The 18,510-nt window shown below is 49.4% G+C and overlaps 1 protein-coding gene across 1 annotated transcript in view; it reads right to left on the reverse strand.

Moving 5' to 3' along the window:
* Positions 1–818: 818 nt before the first annotated feature.
* Positions 819–18,510, reverse strand: part of SHISA6 (shisa family member 6) — a 190,896-nt gene continuing 173,204 nt past the window's right edge. The window contains exons 5-6 of the mRNA XM_014886833.2: positions 15,030–15,182; positions 819–7,139 (exon numbers count right to left, since the gene is read on the reverse strand). Of these exons, the coding sequence (XP_014742319.1) occupies positions 6,589–7,139; positions 15,030–15,182 (704 nt within the window). The 3' untranslated portion in view covers positions 819–6,588. The remainder of the gene's footprint in view (positions 7,140–15,029; positions 15,183–18,510) is intronic.

Below are 18,510 nucleotides of genomic sequence, written 5' to 3' on the forward strand. Positions count from 1 at the left end.
GTGCCAGCCCTGCCCACCCTCCCAGGGAAGGATTTCCTTCCAATATCCAATCCAAACCTGCTCTGTCTGTGTGAAGCCATTCCCTGTGTCCTGTCACTCCATCCCTTGTCTCTCTTCACCTTTCTCATTGGCTCCACTCAGGCACTGAAAGGCCCCAGTCAGGTCATCCTGGACCCTTTTTATTTTCCAGGCTGAACAATCCCAAAGTGACAGAACAAAGACTGAAAGCAGAGCTTGGGCTTGGTGAGTGAGTGCTGGAGAGGTGACAACCTCTGTCCCATACAGGGCAGCACTGGGAAGGATCCCTGCAGCACCAGCAATGTGAAAGATGAAATTTTGCATTTCCTTCACAAAAGGCAAGGAAAAAAATCCCTGCCACATTTCCCAGCTGGACAGAGGGTAAGGAAGGCCGGGTTCAGAGCTGGCAGAAATGAAAATGCAGTTTGAGCCCTCTGGGGTGGCAGTGGGGGCTGCTCAGTCACTCACCCTGTCCTTGTTGGCACTTTCACATCCAGGAAGGTGATGGATTAAATCCTGTGTGTGCTCCACTGCCAAGGGCAAAAGCAAAGCCCCTGTGGAAGCCTCACCACCGTGGGACATTCCACAAGTTCCAACTTTGCAACTCAAGGCTTTCTAGATGGAGACACTATCATGGATTATGGAGGCAAACTTAAGGAAGGGCGGCTTTAAAATAAAATCTTCTGGGCTCGTGAGACAAAATTTTACAGCAAATGCTAATGTCTCTCTGCTCCCCCTGCTTTTTCCTGGCAAGATGATGAAATGCAGTAAATAAATACATAAAAATAATGAGTCTTCCAGACCTTGCAGCATTCATTTTAATAGATGCTATTTAACTACACACAGAATCACAGATATCTACCTTTCAAACGCTGGTTACAAAGATTGGGAAGGCTGCCAAGAAAATGGCTTTTATTTCCCCCCAATAGATATCAAAAAGAAACAATTTATATGTTGAAATTGCCTTTATTTTTTAATCCATAAATAGTTGTTACTGACAAAAGTGGAAAAATCCTTAAGACTCTAAATTTTACTAAACTGATAATATTTTTGTTTACAGTACATACAGAATGTGCTTTTACAGGTAAGTATAACAACAAGAATAATACAGAGAAAAACAGTCAAATACTGCTCATCTTGAAGCTTGTTTAATGGTTAACCAAGAGTCTGTGCAAAGTTACAGATACAAATGTACTTCCTCTTCAGTACTACTGTATAATAAACATGGAATCCATAAACTGGGCTAAAGCACAAAAATATCCACTTAACCCCTCTTAGGAAATATTGTCCCCCAAACTAAAAATATTACAGTAAGAAGTGTCTTTCTCAGAGCCAAGAAATTCTTGCTACAAAATTGTCTCAGGGGTTTGCAGGCGGGCAGGAACGGCGGCAGAGCAGAGGGTCAGGGGGAGCAGCTCCTCCTGACAGAGGGGTGGGATGGAGAGAGAGATTCTGGGATGGGGAGAGAGATTCTGGGATGGAGAGAGAGATTCTGGGATGGGGAGAGAGATTCTGGGATGGAGAGAGATCTCCTGGGATGGAGAGAGAGCTCCTCGGATGGGGAGAGAGCTCCTGGGATGGAGAGAGAGCTCCCGGGATGGGGAGAGAGCTCCCGGGATGGAGAGAGAGCTCCTGGCATGGAGACCTCTTGGAATGGGGAGAGAGCTCCCGGGATCGAGAGGTATCTCATGGGATGGAAAGGGACCTCCTGAGGAGGAGAGGGATCTCCAAAGATGGAGCTCTCCTGGCATGGAGGTCTCCTGGGATGGTGTGGCCGCGGTGGAGGCCCGGGGTGCTGGAGCAGAGATCTCTTTCCTTCACACTGACACGCTCAGACAGCCCTGTCCAACTCTCCCCTGGCCCTTGGGTGAAGCACGGTTGGCTTTTCCCAGCTGGGATTTGGGCTCGGGGAGGGCACCTCGGAGCACTGAGAGGGCTGGGAATGATCCCTTCTCCCACCTGCCTGTGGACTCACAGCACACAAGTGGCTGTTCCCCAGGGAGCAGCCCCAACAAAGGCTTATTGCTAACAACACTCACTAGGAAAATATTGAAGCCCCTTTCTCACACATTTCCCTTCTTTCACTCCGCTGAAATACACCTGAACACAAAATCTGCTCGTGCTAAAGGTATTTCAGCAGAGTCCCTCCTTCCAGATGAAACACTAAATCTGAAACTAAACTAAGATGAGCTATTTCTGCATGAGCTGAAGATGGCAAATAGATCCCAAACAGAATTCATATTTCAAACACAACTAAAGTTACCCTGCTTCATGGCGATTTTGTTTGTGTGGTGGAAGAAGATGAGGATGTCTTCCCAGCTACCAGGAACTAAACATCTCTTACAAAAAGCTGATGCCAAGCTCCTGCAGATTCCTGGTGGGAATGCTTCTGATGGAACAGAAATGTGCATGTGGGAAGCTCAGGTTCCTGGGAGCAGCTTTGCAGCCAGCCAGGCTCAGCAGACAGAAATTAATTCCAGGCCAGGGAAGGAGGGCTTACTCCTAGACAACTGTCTGTGTCTCTTCCCACCCATCCCCATCCCCAAGTAACAGATCATCATTTATAAAAGGAACATTAAAACATTGAAAAATATTTCTTCTTTTTTTTTTTTTTTTTTTCCTTAAAACACGATTCACTGGCATTAGAAGGCTTTTTATGACAAAGTTCCTGTTCTGTGTGGTGCTGTGTGTGGTTCATTAAAAATAGTTTTCCACGTTTCAAAGAATGATTCAACACAGTTTGGAAGCTTCTGTTGGTACAGGGTCAGTCAGAACGTGTTGATTGCATTTTGCAATATGTATGTGTATGTATATATATATATATATATATATTTGTATCTATATACACATACACAGAGAATTGTAAAAAACCCAGTGCAGCCATCCAGGATGTGTTGCTGCTCAGGGAATGCAAATAATTATCAGCTTGTAGGAAATAATATAAACTTTTCTACATCCCCCTCCCCCAGTCCCTGCACATGCACTCTGGGAACTGGACACTCCCCAGGTGTTTGTTCGCACCTGTGGGTGGAGAAAATACAGATCAATTCTTCAGAGTATATGAGATTAATCAAGGCAGGTTCTATTTTACTGTACAGAGGAATGTGGCTGCTTCCCTCTTTTCTCCTGAGTGCAGGGTGTTGTGGTGACTCAGACATGAGGAGAGGGAAGCAGGAAGGTCCCAGTGCAGGGAACAGCATCCCTTGGAGCTGCTGCCTGCCAGGACCCCGGCCAGGAGGAGAGCAGTGGGAATCTGGGCAATCCCAGCCCGGCTCTCTCCCGGGCAGACACCAGACTGTGACACATCACACACCATGTGTCGGGACAATGACAAACAATTAACAAAAACACTTTGCTGCTCTACAGTTTCTGTTGTGAGAGGGTCCCAGAGCCCTTCACAGATGTTATGGTCTGATCCCTCCACAGAGCAGGAAATTCCCATTTTCATCACATGAGGACCATGGGGAACTGAAGTGCTGGAGACCAGGCTGTGGGTCATGGCACTCGGTCCCAGACCAAGTGTTCTTCCAGTGACAAATTCTCATGAGGAGGAATAAGGGGAAAAAATGACCTAAGGACACCAGTGTGTGCTGAAATGCCACTGCCCCACCCACCAAGGCATTCCAGCACAGAGAGAGCTGTGGGAACACATGGTGCCCAGGTGCTATCCAGGGCACGCTTCCTTCCCAAGGAAATTTGCTGAAAATTTTCTGTAGTGGTGGCAGAGTCCCTGAAGAGATTTGGCCTAAAAAAGCTCCTTGTGGGACACATCTGCTTGAAACAGTTGAGTAGGTGGAAAAAAAAGAAGGAAATGAGGTTAAGATTTCTCTGGAGGATTCTTGCCCAGGTAGGACACGTCAGCACAGGGCCTGTGAAATTTGTTGGACAGAACAGGAGAAGACACAGAGGTCAAATGGCCCAGACACAGCTCAGCATCAGCATGGGCTACTCAAAACAAAAAATTTCCAAATTTTCATGTGGTCCAGCAACTTCTTAGTTCACAAATGGAACACTGAGATGAGGACTAGAGCTTGAGGCACACAGCTATGGACATGGAAAGAGAGGAGTGTTCACCTACCCACAGCCTCCCACCGTCACCTCTTGTCCAGCTCTGCCACCACAGCTCCTGGAGACTCTAGAGTGGACTCTGCTCTCCCCAGTGTTCACATCTCCCTGGCTGTGCTTGGGCCAAGAGAGAATGGAAGAGCCCCAGAAGCTCAGGCTGCCTCCCCATCAGCTGTCAGAGTTCCTCTTCTCTTCACACGAGTCCCACACTTTGGCCTGTGGAAAGGTCAGCAAGGGCAATGTTCTCACAGGGATTGTCTTCTGGGAGGAAAAATCCAGGGGCTGAGCCGAGGAGCGTGGAGGTAGTCAGGGGAGAGTAGTGTCCATCAAGGGAGGGGCAGGAGATGAGGTGTGAGCCTGTTCTCTCTCATCCCTCCCGTGCCATGAACTGCCACTCTGATCCACAGACAGTTCTGGTTGTTGCCCAGAGTGATTTTGCCCAAAGCTGCAGGATCTGACCCTGGAGACTGTTATTTGTTTATTCCCTCCCAGCTCAGTTTCCGTCAAACAAAGCCCCAGTAACCTCTCACTGATGGAGTCCTTCCCAACACAGCCTCCATCAGATGGGGCAGCATAAAGCTCTGGAAATAGGACCAGCTCCAGGACAGCCTGGGAAAGAGAAAGGCCACCTGGACACCCCACTGAGCCCACCTGTAAGTCCCACTGGGGCAAGGACACGAGCTCCTCCTGCCTACCCTGCACCAAAGCCTCCGCAGGAGACTCACGCTCACGCCCTGCCAGCAGTGTTTGCTACAGGACTTGACAGAGCTGGGCTGGGAATGTCATTAAGGCCAGGAGGTATCTGAGGGCAGGGACGAGGGCAGAGCAGAGTTCAGTGAAGCCTAGTGAAGAGCCATGCACGAAAAGTCAGCGTGGGAATGTGGGACATGAAGAGAAGGGATGTGCTCACAGCCTGAAGTCAGTCGTCATCTCACCGGGGGTGTGTGTGTGTGCTGGGGCCTCGAGGGCACACCAGGGACAGTGTCCAGCACCCACAGCTCCAGCACCGGGTCTGCCTTGCCTTCAAACCCCCTGAGACCCTTTCCTGGATGCAGAAGTGTGTTCCAGTGGGAGTCAGTTCTACAGAATTTGGTAGGAGCACAAATCAAAGGGGGAAAAAAAAAAAGAAAAGAAAACCCAAATCTAACAAAAAACCAAAGCAAAGCCCAATCTGTCTGGAAAGCCAAAGGTAAAACCCTCACAAATTCTGGACCCACGAGTCTATGTTTTAAAGATTTTACAAATATACAGTATCTAATTAGCATTATATCAGATATACAACATGCCCATTAATTATAATTATGCTGGATATATAATTTATATGCATGAAATGTAACTGTCTTCATGGTTAGGATTGGGACTCAGTGGAATTGGAATTTGGAAGGTTTTCTTGGGAGGCCATTGCAGGAAGAGAAAACCACGGAAAGTTACCGACCTGCTTTTCGGTAAACAGACACCCTCAGCTTTGTGCCTCTGCTGAGGGCTGGAAAAAGATTTGCTACATATGGAGCTCTAGGCTGTGAATGGGAGGAGAAAACGTTCAGAAACAGGGGAACTGGACCATGGAAAATGCTATCAGGAAAAGAAACTTCTGGGGAGAAATCCAGGCTTGCTGGGGTCTCGGTGGGGTCAGGACCTCCCCCAGCACAGGCCAGCAGTGTGGAGCTGAAATGGGTTCTGCTGCTTTAGGTTCAGCAGTGGCAAGAAGCTAGAGGAAGAGAAACCCTCTTCCTCTTTCCTATTTACATGTTGGAGACACCAAGATACTAGAATGAGTGGAGAAAAGGGTCTAACAAGCATTTCAGCATATTTGTGCTTATTGAACACATCAACCCCACTACTTCCTACACTGAGAGAGCAGGCGATTTGTAGGCACTAGTATGTTTTTATCTTATGAGTATATTTAGTATAAACTAAAACTTTATTTCTCAGCCAGGCTATTCTTGTCCCTAGATCTGCCAGTCCCGTAGGAAAGTCTGCCCTTGAATTTGCTCCAAGGGTGACAAAGAACAGATGTGTGGGGGCTGATGGGTGTCAAGCAGCCTGGGGGTGAACCCCCAGAACCTCCCTACTTGCTACAGAAAGGCCAAACATGAGGACCAAGAACGAGGCCCCTTCCTGCCAGGATGGGGGGCTGCATTTCCTCCTCCCTGTCTCAGGCTGCTTCTCCTTGGAGCAACTGAAAGTCCTGAATTCATGGAAACTATGGGATAATGCAGGTGAGCCCTTGGAAGGAGCCATCGATTACTATGGCTTTCTTTGACAGAAACTGATGCACATCAGGAAATTTCCTCTGCTATCCCTCACCAGTGTCTGACTGCTGCTTCAGTTCTTCCTGTGTCGCTGATGAAGGGGTGGCTTTAAAAACAACGTGGGTGGGACTGCCAGAGAAGTCTTTGCAGACACTGAGTTAGTAGAGGTTATCTTGGCCTATAAGGCCACTGCAGAAGGGGGTGCTGTGGCCACCCCAGTCCTTAAGGAGTATCTACAATGCACTGGGTCGTGTCAAACAGTCACCTCGGTTTTGCTGGCGGTGCGGTAGTGGTGGTGGTGCCCGGGGATGTAATGCAGCTGCTCCACCGTGTTGTGCCGGCGCGAGGCGAACGCTTGGCGCTTGGCCGAGGTCGGGTTCATACTCAAGGTATTGTACAAGTTATTTGAGGCACTGGGATGGGAGTGCAGTTTTGACATCCTGTAGCGATCCAAGACCGGTGTTGACACAAAGACATCCGTGTGTGACAATGCCCTGGACATGGACTGCTCGGGGTAGCCCGAGCGCTCCGGGGACAGCAGCGGGTCCTGGGAGTGCAGGCGCTCTGCTGACAGGAGCTGCTCGTCTGACAGAATCCGTTCGTAGGACATGCTGAACTCCTCGGGCATGATCCTCTCAGGGGACAGCACCCTGTCCTGGGACATGGCCCTGATGGGGCGGCGGGGCCTGTCCCGGTGGTTGCCCTGCTGGGACATTTTGATGACGTTGATGGGCAGCGTGCCCCGGGCTGCCAGGTCGGGCAGGTGTCTCCTCCTCATGTAGTACTCGTCAGCCTCTTTGTCAGCTGTGGGAAGGGAAAGGGAGGGGTTAGAAATGTCAGAGTGCTGTCCCAGGGGTGCAAAGGGGCTGTGCTCAGCACACAGCCCCAGAGCTGCCTCCTGGTGACACCCCAGGGACCATCTGCCACAGGCAGGGACAGCCCTGGGTGGGTGGTGTCACCAAGGGCTCGTGGCAGACAGGAGTGTGGAGTGCATGGGGACGGTGCCAGTCCCTGGGCAGTGCATCCCACACCCCTCCACGTGCTGTGGAGGCCAGGCCGTGGTACCACACGATTTACGTGAGAGTTCTGGAGAAATTCCCAAATGTCACCTTCACAGGAAAGAACAGGGCAGGTGACATGAGCAGGCAAGGTCCCCATGTCACCTCTGGCCTCAGACATGGGTATTCCCTGGAGCCCACAGATGACCTCATCACATTTTAATTACCAACATTTAAATATTTGCACATGTGATCACAATACAGGTTTGGTGGTCATGGGATGGTCTCTGAGACATTGAATCACCTGCCTAAGGTTTCATTTCCTGTTTTTATAATCAACCTTGGTTGATATAATAGCATTTATCCCATGGAACATTTCTTGCTCAGTCTGTTCCTGCATATGAAATGATCTCTCTGCTGCTCTGAAATGCAGCACACACTCCCCACACACTCACCCTCCTTTTTTTGGCTTTGAGAGAAATGCTGCAGTCTCAGAGAGGATGTTGGCTACTGCAGCTGTATCGTGATAGATCACTGGAATCCTACAGCAGCTGCAATGACCTGATTCAACCAACTGGTAAGTCGAAGAACAACTCCACAGTTGTTTCAGATTTTTTTTTTTTTAAATGCAGCAACAGAAACACAAAAACTTTCTGGTTAATCCCTCTGATGTTCTTATGCTGTGAACTAGGGAACTGGGATCACTTACCTGGAAGGAGGCTTGGCAGTCCTTGGGCAGCCTGAGGTGCCCCGATGTGTCTGTGGCTGCAAAGCCCAGAATGCCCATCCCTCCCCAAAATTCCACTGTCACAAGTGGGAGAGCACAGCTCTGCCTCTGTGGGTCAGGGGATGGAGTCTGTCTTAGGCTGCAGTACAGGCTGTGCCCAGCAGTGTGTGTTCTATCCCAGCTGTTAACCCAGCTGTTGCAGTGTTCTTTATCTTTCCCACAGCCCATCCTCCCTCCAGGAGATCTCTCCTGTTCATGGCCATGCAGTCCCAGGGCAGGGCTGATCAAATTCCATCATCCCATTGGGAGATGCTCCAGCCAGGGCAGGAGCCAAGCATTTCCTACCCAGATCAAAGGTGAGATTTGGAACAGCAGAGCAGCCTTTTCCCACTGGATCCCAGAGGAAAACCAGAGCCTTGCACATCATCCCTGCAGCTTTGGAGGAAAACTGCACCTTGTGCAGGAGCCCTGCTCCAGCAGAACCACATCTGTCACTGCAGGAGGATGCAGCCACCATGGAATGGGACTGCACCAACCCTGACTGACTGACGGGGTGAGCTTGGATTCTGACTGTCAGTGGTTTTGGGTTTATTCTCTGTAATACTGTATTTCTATTTTAATTTTCCTAGTAAAGAACTGTTATTGCTATTCCCATATCTTTGCCTGAGAGACCCTTAATTTCAAAATCATAATAATTTGGGGGGGACTTGCCTTTCAAACCAAGGCAGAGTCACATTTAATGCTCCACACTGATCATCCCTGTGTGCCTTCTGTCTCATCTCTCTGTCTGAGAGGTTCTCCCTCTCCCTTTCTGGCTCATCAGTGACCTCAGAGCCCCTCAGAGTGAGACTCATCCCAGACACCATGCAGGACCCTCTTCTTGGAGAAGACAGCAGTGGGGTGCAGGAAGGGGATTCCTCATACAAAAGTAAAGGAAATTTCTCCACCTTACAGAAGAAATGAGGTTTGTTGCAAAGTGACCTCATAAGAAGAGCTTGGCACGGGTCCCCAGAGCTGTGCACACACAGGACCCAGCAGGGACTGTCCCTGCCAGGCTTGAGCCAAGTGCTGATGGGCAAACACATCCTGTCCTACCCATCCTCAGCCAGCTCCTGGGACTGACATAAAATTCCTCTGGAAAGTCATTTGCTTCTAAAACAAATATGATGAAGATATGTGATAATAAAGAGGAACCTTGTTTATTTTCTCAGCTCCAGTATTTTTGTCTGTGGCAAGTGATGTAAGATAGAAAAGGATGAGATGGTGGAAGAGGAAAATTTTCCATGTGTGGAGATTCTGAGGATGTTAGAGTGACAAAAAGAGCAAAGCTCTGCTGCAGGATGGTCGGGGTGATCATGGGGCAGGGAAGGTGGTGGTGCCTCTTCCTGTAGAACTTCAACAGGCCTGGCAGTTAAATAATGGTTGAAATTCCCTCTTTCTTCTGACTTAGCCATCAGTGTGTAGGCTTTATGCACCTCACTGTCTGGGAGTTGAAGACTCCTGTGAGTGGGTGCTGACAGCATCCCAGAGCTTTGCTCACAAGGCACCAGCTCAGCCAAACCCTGGTGACAGGGCTGTCACCACCCTGTGCTGGGCCACATCCCTCACTTCTGTCCTCATCCCCTCTCCCACACCTTCCCTTCCCTGCTCCCTGTGCACAGCCCAGATCCGTGGGGAGGTGGGGTTGGTTCCTGTCTCACATCCAGCAGTAGGAGCTGAGAACATCTGTGCCACCAGGGCTGCTGGCAGCCCCTTCCTCCCAGCCCACAGCCCCGGGCACGAGGTCACCCACGGCTTCCTGCTCGTGGGATTTGCTCTCCAGAGCAAATTCTGCAGGAATGACTCTTTATTTTTTGCCATCCAACACTTCTTGGAAGGATGTCTCACTGCAAATGTCAGGCAGCAGCTCTCCTGGCCTGTCTTTAAAATCACCTTCTAGGAAGCCTGAGGGCGGGGGAAATTCCATATGGCCCCAGGAAGTGTAGGCATTTCTATTCTATGTTCTGGCCGTAGTTAGAAATGCCACGCTGGTGTGCACAGGCTCAGGCTGGCTGCAGAGTGGGAATGAAGCAATTAGCACTCTGGCACTTGGCCTCTGCTCTGGATGAGAGGAGTTCCACCGGATTTGCCCATGTGACTCTAAATAGATGTAATTAAAGCACAGAACATCCCAAATGGAGATGTGCTTGGATGCTCACACCTGGCTCTGGTAATTGCCAGCAGGAGCTAAACCAGCTTATGTGAGGTTTACAGCTCTGAGGCTGCTAGAGAGGTGGCACAATCAGCTGATTGGAAATGGTTTGAAGCTGTTCCTTGGATTAAAAATGCAGCATGCTCTACACTTTAAAATGTTTTGTCCATTAGGAGCATAAAAAATACTTTTTCCTTCCCTCTCCCACCCTGTGACCTTGGTACAGGTCTGTGCAGCCTTTTGCTGACCTTTCAGGGCGCTGATTTAATTTCAAAGATGCTTCAAAGCTCTCTCAGGCCGTGTCCCCCGTGATGCTGAAGAGGAGGAACATTTCCAGGTGTGGGAAAACTTCTCATCTCCAGCTCAGAGCAGTCGGAGCAGCCGAGTGTCACACCCAACAAGCTGCTCGAGGCAGCCCCAGCCAGACATTTTCCAGGCTGCTGGCTCTGAGAGGGGTGTCAGCCTGAGCCAGGGATGGGGAACGGAGCCTGACAGGAATGTGCTGCATCAGACACGTGCCTGTGCCAAGGGAGAGCTCAGCACAGCGCTGGAAACACCAATTCCTGCACCAGGGACAGCAGAGAAACAAATCCAGTTCCAGGCTGGTGAGGGAGCAGCTCCAGCAGCTTTGCCCACTGAGTGCAGGTGGGAAATGAGGAGCTCTGCTTGCACACTTGGACAAAACCAAAGTTTCTTGAATCTTGGGATCACAAAATGGTTTGGGTGTGGGACACATATTGAGAAAGTAAGAAAATTACAGCCTGAAAAATATTCCAGGAAATTCTCAGCTCTGTTCCCAGCCCATGAGCTGGTCCAGCTCAAGGCTAGGGAGAATTTCTCCCAGGGTGATAATTTGGTCAAAATAAAAAGGAATTAATAACAAGATAGAAGCCCTGTTGTTGTGTGTGACCAGGCCCTGGGAATGGGGTGTCTTCTCTCTGAACCAATCACCTTTTCTCTACTCTTGGAGTTGCAGTCATGCTATAAAACCAAGTGTGTTTCTGAATAAACTTGGCTCTTTCTTCCTGTCATGAAAGATGACCGTGTGCTGTGCATCTTATTTCTGCCACACTTAAAGGGTTAAAACCCCTTTCCACAGCTACATTTGGATTGGAAGAAATTTTAAAGATGATCCAGTTCCAAGCCCCTGCCATGCACAGGGACACCTCCCAGGCTGGCTCGGGTCACCCTGATGAGAGCAGCCCAGTCCCTGGGACAGCTGGGATAACTCTGCCTCGTGTCTTGTCACTGAGGCTCGCGTGAGAACGGACTCTCACAATTTAACCAAAATAAAACTACAATTCAGTGTGCTTCTCCATCAAGGACGTGCTTAAAAATTTCAAAAAGTGTCCTAAGAGGTTTCCAAAAATGCAGAAATTGTGAACAGACAAAAAAGAATCACTGATGTATTGCTTGACAGGATTTTTTCTATTTTTGAATCAATCCTATACTTCTGAGTCTTTCCTTGTGTTTTTTTAAACATTTGGAACTGGAATTACTGGAAATTATTCTTTCTGCACACTTTCTGGGCTTTTTTTTTCTGGATTTGTTTCGGCTGGGATTTTTCTGCCCTTTCTTTTCTCCTTTGGCAGTTTCTAGAATATCAGTCAGGGCTGGTCTCACCAAACTTCAGGAGTGTTTGAATGCTTCAACTGCCTTGGCTTCAAGCTAAGCTGTTCTGCCCTCAGACAGCTTTTTTTGTTGTTGTTGTTGCTTTTTTTTGGTGTTTTTTTGTGTTTTTTCCCCCTCATTTCGAGGGAGATCCCCAAATAAATGCTCTTACACATTCCACCTCAACCTGAGATGCCATTGCAGAAAGGCAGGGCAGAGCTCCTCTGGCACTGGAATTCCAGAAATTCCAGAAAAAAAAGGGGTTTGTGGTGCTCTGGGAAAGGAATGTGAAGCAGAACAGCCAAGGTCAGTTTTTCTTCCTGTTCTTATACATTACCATAGTGAGAGCAGATGCTCGTGTGTGTGCATGTGAGGCCATCACAAGAATTCCTCTCCTTTTCCTAAAGGTAATTTTTTCCCCAGCTTTCTTCCTCTGCAGCTCCAGCAGGTTTCCTCTCTGGGCTTGTCTCTCCTTGTTTTAATTGGCTTTAACATTTCCAAGCTGCCCAGTCACTTGTGATGATTCTCCAGCCAGCACCAAGTGGTTTAATATGCCTGAAAATAGGAGCTTCCTTCCTGACTGACCTTTCTCACTTCGCTGGGAGAGCAATTCCCTGGAGCACCAGGCAGGATGGAATTAATCCAGCTGCTCTTGCTCAGCCACTTTCTCACTGCTCCTATCACTGCTCTTCCCCCTGCCAGGGCACAGGGGGTGCCCAGCCCCTCAGAGACCCCCCAAAACAACCCAGGTGGGCTCCTCTTGTCTGTGCCCTGGTCTTTCACCATCTGTCTCTGCTAACTGGAGGAAAATAATTCACCTTTCCCTGCCTGGTAAGCCTGAGGAAACCTAGACAAGCACCTGAAACATAGATTTAAAAAAAAATCTGTAATTATTTTTATCGTGCTCAAATACAAGTATTTGTTAATGATTTCTTCATAACTTATTTTATTTTTTCCTAACCATGAAAGGGAGTCCATTGGAAAGAAAGAATTTTAAATAAGAAAAACAAAGGCCCAATAAATAATTTTCGAATTCCAGCTTTTAGATCTCACACTTTTTTTGTGTTGCTTTCAGCTCCTTCATACGGAATAAGAAAATTATTTTTCTGGCATATTGCAAGGGGAGGTTTGGGAGCTGGGAGCCTCTTTTCCTTTGGCTCTGGAGTAGAGCAGCTGCAAGAAAGTGATTCAGTGATTCTGGAGGTGCTGAGTGTATTCAGCCCCAGTGGGAGCAGGGAGGGCTTGGCACTTGCAGGGCTGCTCAGAAATGCAGAGTTGGTTTGGCATTTACCAGTGCTGTGCAAGAGGCTGTGCTGGTGTCCTGCAGAGAGCACTGCAGCCTGTCCACACCTGCCCTGGAGGCCTCACTGGGTGGGCTTTGCCCTGCAGTGAGCTGGCATTCCCTGTGGGGATATTAAAGGTTTTGACTGAACCCCTCTCCAGCCAAGGGCCAAAGACAAGCTCAGGGTCCTTGGTCACTGCCAGGGACGTCCCAGAGGGGCAGGGAAGGCTCCAGGAGCACTGACTGCACTCAGAACATTTAGCCTGGGCACCCTAACACAAACCTATTTTTGTCATTTTAGACAAAGATCTAGGAAATCATGGGATCACAAGGCAGAATCCCAGACTGGTTTGGCTTGGGAGAGACCTTAAAGATCATCCAGTTCCACCCCTGCCATGGCAGGGACACTTTCCACTATCCCAGGGTGCTCCATCCTGGCTTTGGACCTTCCAGGGATCAACCACAGCCTCTGTGGGCAGCTGTGCCAGGGCCTCCAGGGGTGCATTTTGTGTGCAGAGAAATTCTCATTTTGGTCACCTCGAAATAGGGACAATTTAAAGCAGAAATATCACAATGACCTGATTTCAAGGGGTTTCCAATACCAGACATTATCATCCAAGCTACTCATGAACATGAACTGCTCAGCATTGGGATCTTTTGGTTGGGAATGTGAGATCCAAGTGTTCCCAGGGAACAAAGCTCATGGCAGAAGCAGAGCTGGGCACAGGGCACAGGGAGCAGGGAGGAGGGCAGGCTCCAATCCCTAAATACCTCAGCTCTGGTCTCCAACATAGTTCAGTACATTCTTGCTTTTAAGCACATCAAATGAATTTCCTTAATATTAAACAGGTACTTAAGTCCCACATTAAAGAGCCAAGGAGTGGACTGAGATGTTTTCTTTTTTTTTTTTCTTTTTTTTTTTTTTTTTGTGCTGCATTTTCATTTTGTTGTCTCTTGTGAAAAATCTTCTAAAGATATTCTTTATGGATAGTCCAAAGTCTTCCCTGTCACTAAATTTGGTGTGTCTCCCTTAGCTGGGAATGCAGATTTTCCACAGACCAAGTCAGATCTGCTTCTCCTCCTCCCCTGCCCTCAGTGATCCATTGTGGGTGTAAAGATCTAAGCAATTTCTCTAAGTTTGTCACCCAGAAACTGCTCATGGAAACTACAGACCCAGGGTGAATCTGCAGAGAGCATTTCCTGCACAAAAATCACTTGTTTCAGAATCCCACTGAAGCTGAAGGGTTTGAGATCAGCAAAGGGGATGAACTGGAGCACTGCCACTGGCAGAACACTGCAATCCATAAAACTGCAGGAAAGGAGAGATGCTAATGACTGTGACAGAGCAAAGCTGCTGGAACACCCAAAACACCCCGTGGGTCTGAGCATGGAACAGGTCTGGACACACAGCATGGAATAGGAAATGGATCTGAGCATGGAACAGTTCTGGACACACAGCATGGAATAGGAAATGGATCTGAGCATGGAACAGTTCTGGACACACACAGAGCATGGGACAGAGAGTGGATCTGAGCATGGAACAGGTCAGGAGCAGCTCTGACACACCTTGGAGCACGTGGGTTGCAGCACTGCCCAAGGCAGGCAGGGCTTCTCCTGGAAAAGATCTTCCCAACCACCTTAGCATCTTCCTGTTGGCATTCCCAGCTGCCCATGGCTGGTGAAATCCCTGGCCTGGCTGTGCCAAGGGCAGCTCTGAGCACCCAGACATGAACTGAATCTCCACACTGATCCCTGATGGGAAGTGACAGCCACAGGAATCAGAGCTGGAGATGCCAAGCCGGGAGTGGCCCAGCAGAGGGAAGGGTTATTCCTGAACGCCCAGAACAAAGCAGACACAGGGGGAACGAAAGGAACTGACACCTACTGAGTCTCTTCAGAGATGAATATTTACTGGGGTTGGTCTTGACAGCAGACTCGTAGGACGGCGGGAGGTGGGAGAGGTTCTGGAAGGAGCGGGAGAAGGACAGGTCGTAGGGCTCGGTGGCTGAAGTGAGGATGTTGTTCATTCGTGGCTTGTCTGCAAAAAACCAGCAGAGAAAGGCAGGTTTAGAGCATGCACTGAGGTGATGAGAGAGGCAGGGAGCCCCACAGGCTCCAGCAGGGAGCAGAGCTGGACCCCGGCCAGCCTCAGTGATGGGCTCTTGGACATGATTCAGGCTGGCACCAGCAGATCGTGAGAAATGGATCCTGTGGTGCTGTTTCCTTGTCCCCAGCGATCACAGGGAGAGCAAAGTGCTGCCTCAGTGCCTGGGGCTGTCCCACAGGGATGGGGCTGGGCTGGCTCTCACCCCTGGGCTGTGCCAGGTGCTCAGGCTGCATCACTCACCTTCACCCCCACACTGCTCTCGCCACCCTCAGGGACACAAACCAGTCTGGGGGGGTTCTTTTAACTGGGGCTGATGGTCCAGCTGCCCTCTCCGTGTGCCAGATTTCTCATTAATGCTCTGAATGAACCTGGAGGCTCTGGGGCAATGCTGGTCCATGGCATTGGGGCTCTGGGGCTCTGGAAACCTCCCTGCACTCAGGAGAGGGAAGTGGAGCTCTGGGGGCACATCTGGGGGCACTCAGAGGGCAAGGCAAGGTGTTGGAGAGGTTCCTGAGGTAGGAGATCCCTGTCCCTGGAGGGTGGAGGATGCCCCTCTAGTGATGTTCATTTTGTTGGTCACTGAGGGGGTCCCCAGGCAGGGTCTCAGTCCCCTCTGTCACAATTCTAATGCTGAGGGCACTGCCAGTAAAGATTTGCACTGAGCCCAGATGTAAAATTGAAGTCCAGACAATCTACAGGGTTTTGAAACCTCGTTCCTTTGCTGAAAGCTGGAAATTGTTTTTTCATCAGCCCAGCCAAGGGACAGGGACCTGTTGGACTTGTTGGACTGCAGTTATAACTCCCAGGTGTTCAGATATTAAAATGAGCAGATATGAAAGTATTTAACAAAGCCAGAACTTCAATTATTGGAAGCAAAGCCAGAACAGACACGAATTGTCTGTCAGACCCCACAGCAGTGATGGGGCTCTGTAGCTGAGGCAAAAGACCAAGGAGATGGTCACTTCAGGTATGGTCTGAAAATGAAATCAGGTGAGTAAATTCTCTGGTAGAGCAGCAGAATATCCAAGTCTTGCCTTCACACATTCCTGCTGCACATCCCTGAAGTGTCCCATGAAAAGCAATGCATGATCAGTGTGTACTCACCTGCCCCAAGCCCTCTTGCCTCCTCTGCACCATGGGCTGGTTGAGATAAAAGCAGAGATTGTGCCCAGAAGTAACAGAGCAGCAAGGGAATTTCACTTTGGCTTTGTGCAGTGTCCATACACTTGCTAACTTCTCCCATTTCCCAGAAAAAAAAATTCATAACAAAATCCACCCAAGTAGAGTGCAGACATTTCACAGACATTTTTCTACACCTGAGTCATAAGTGAATCTGTTTTCTCCAAAAAACATCCATAAGAGTGAGGCCATCTCCTCCCCTGCTGCCTTTAGGCCGTGTGGAGCCCTGGTTGTTGGGCAGCAGAATGTTTTCCTCTGAATTTTTCATTTCATGGTGTCCCCGGTGCCCCTGCTGCCTGGAAATGAACCCAGCAGTTCTGGGTGTCTGTGCACAGGGATCCAGAGCTGCTTCCACAGCTTTTCTCCCACTGTGACTTCCCCTGGATATTTTAAACCTCCTGTTACCCACCCTCAGCACTGCAGTGTCAAAGACAGGCTGAAGCAGTCCTGACATTCTTACAGAATTCAGCACTGGTGAAAAACTCCTCCTAACAATGCAATAACCACTCGGCTCATAAATCTCCTCTCCTGTTTCTTCTGCTCCTCTCTGCTCCTCTGGAGCAGGGCTCTGGTGTGGCAGAAAGGGCCCAGACCCGAGGGAGCTGGAGTGCCACCTCCCAGAGAGCATCATTTCCTTGCTGATGGCTTCAATCCATGTCTAACAGACTGGCTGCAGGATCGGGGAGTGCACCCTGCTCATCAGGGGGCTGGAAACAATTGATTCCATGGTACCCACTAAACAGAGACTGCATCAGCATTGAAACCATGTCCCCACTCCTCCTCGTGCTTGTGTGGCAAGGACCCTGGGGTGACATCTCTTTGCAAATTCCTCAGCCAGAACCTGTAGCTAATCTCCATTTTCATGGGGGTTTGGACATGCTGCAATGAGCCCAGCCATAGGCACGGAGCCTGTGCTCGGTGCCAGAGCAGGAGCATTAATTGACTGTTTGCAGGAGGTGTGTGAAATTAAATGCCACACGTTCATCTGATGGGCTGCTGCAGGATCACTTCATCTTCTCCCATCCAGGCAGTCAGGAATGATTCTGGCAAACGAGAAGTCACCTTGAAATCCACTGCCCGTCACTCAGCAAAATAAGGGATAAACTGAAATGACCAAAGCTAATTTCAGATGTCTTTTGCATAATGTAGTCTGAGGGGGAGATCAGAGAACTGAGGCCCTCTAGTAAAGAGAAATATCTCGTGCAATTTATATTCTGAGGCCAGTTCAGCACGAGTTTCTCAGCAGTTTTTCACTCTGTAATATATTTGAGTCATGATTGTCATTGGTCTCTCTCTTTGTTTGTGGTGTTTGTGGGCTCCTATGGAAGCTGCAGGTCATAATCAATAATCAGGATGCAAATGAAAAGGTCTCCCAGTTCCCTGCAAGGCAGCTGAGGTTGTACACTGTGCTCCCCAGCATTCCCACTCATCCCAGTCCAGCTCTGCACTCTGGGCACTGGAAAACGAGCTCTGTCCCATGGCTACTGGGATTAACTATGGAAGTCAGGTTTAGTCCCCATTTTCCTCAGCACCCACCTGCATCTCTGTGCCATTTTGTGCCCATTTTCTGACACCCCATCCATCCTGGCACAGGAATTGGCAGAGGAGCAGGCAGGAGATGAACTCACCCAGCACAGAGGACACACAGCAGCCACAGGAACCTCACCAGCCATTTCTCTTGGGTTCTAAACTCTCTTTGCTACAAACCTCAGAACAGCCCCACCTTGGTACAGTCAATGCAAGGCTTTAAAATTCTGCTGATGTCTCTGATTAATTCAGCAGGAATTGAGCTCTGCAGCATTCCTCACCCTCCAGGCAGCAGTGGTTGCACAGTGCCCTGAGCAGGGATGCTCCAGGCCTGGTACTGGGCACAGCCCAGCCCAGAACTCAGCAGGCTGGCACAAGGAGCTCAGGAGGGGAGCAGGGAGCTCTCTGGAGCTCTCATCTCTCCTCCTGGAGCCCTGCCAAGCAAGGTGGGTGCGTTTCTTCTGCTTCACGAGCCAGAATTGCCAGGCCAGTCTGAACCCTGCTGTATTTTATAGGAACCAGAGCATCCCTGGGCCAGGCTCTGAGAGGCTCC

This window comes from Sturnus vulgaris, chromosome 20, assembly GCF_052056855.1.
Source record: "Sturnus vulgaris isolate bStuVul1 chromosome 20, bStuVul1.hap1, whole genome shotgun sequence".
NCBI classification, from domain to species: domain Eukaryota; kingdom Metazoa; phylum Chordata; class Aves; order Passeriformes; family Sturnidae; genus Sturnus; species Sturnus vulgaris.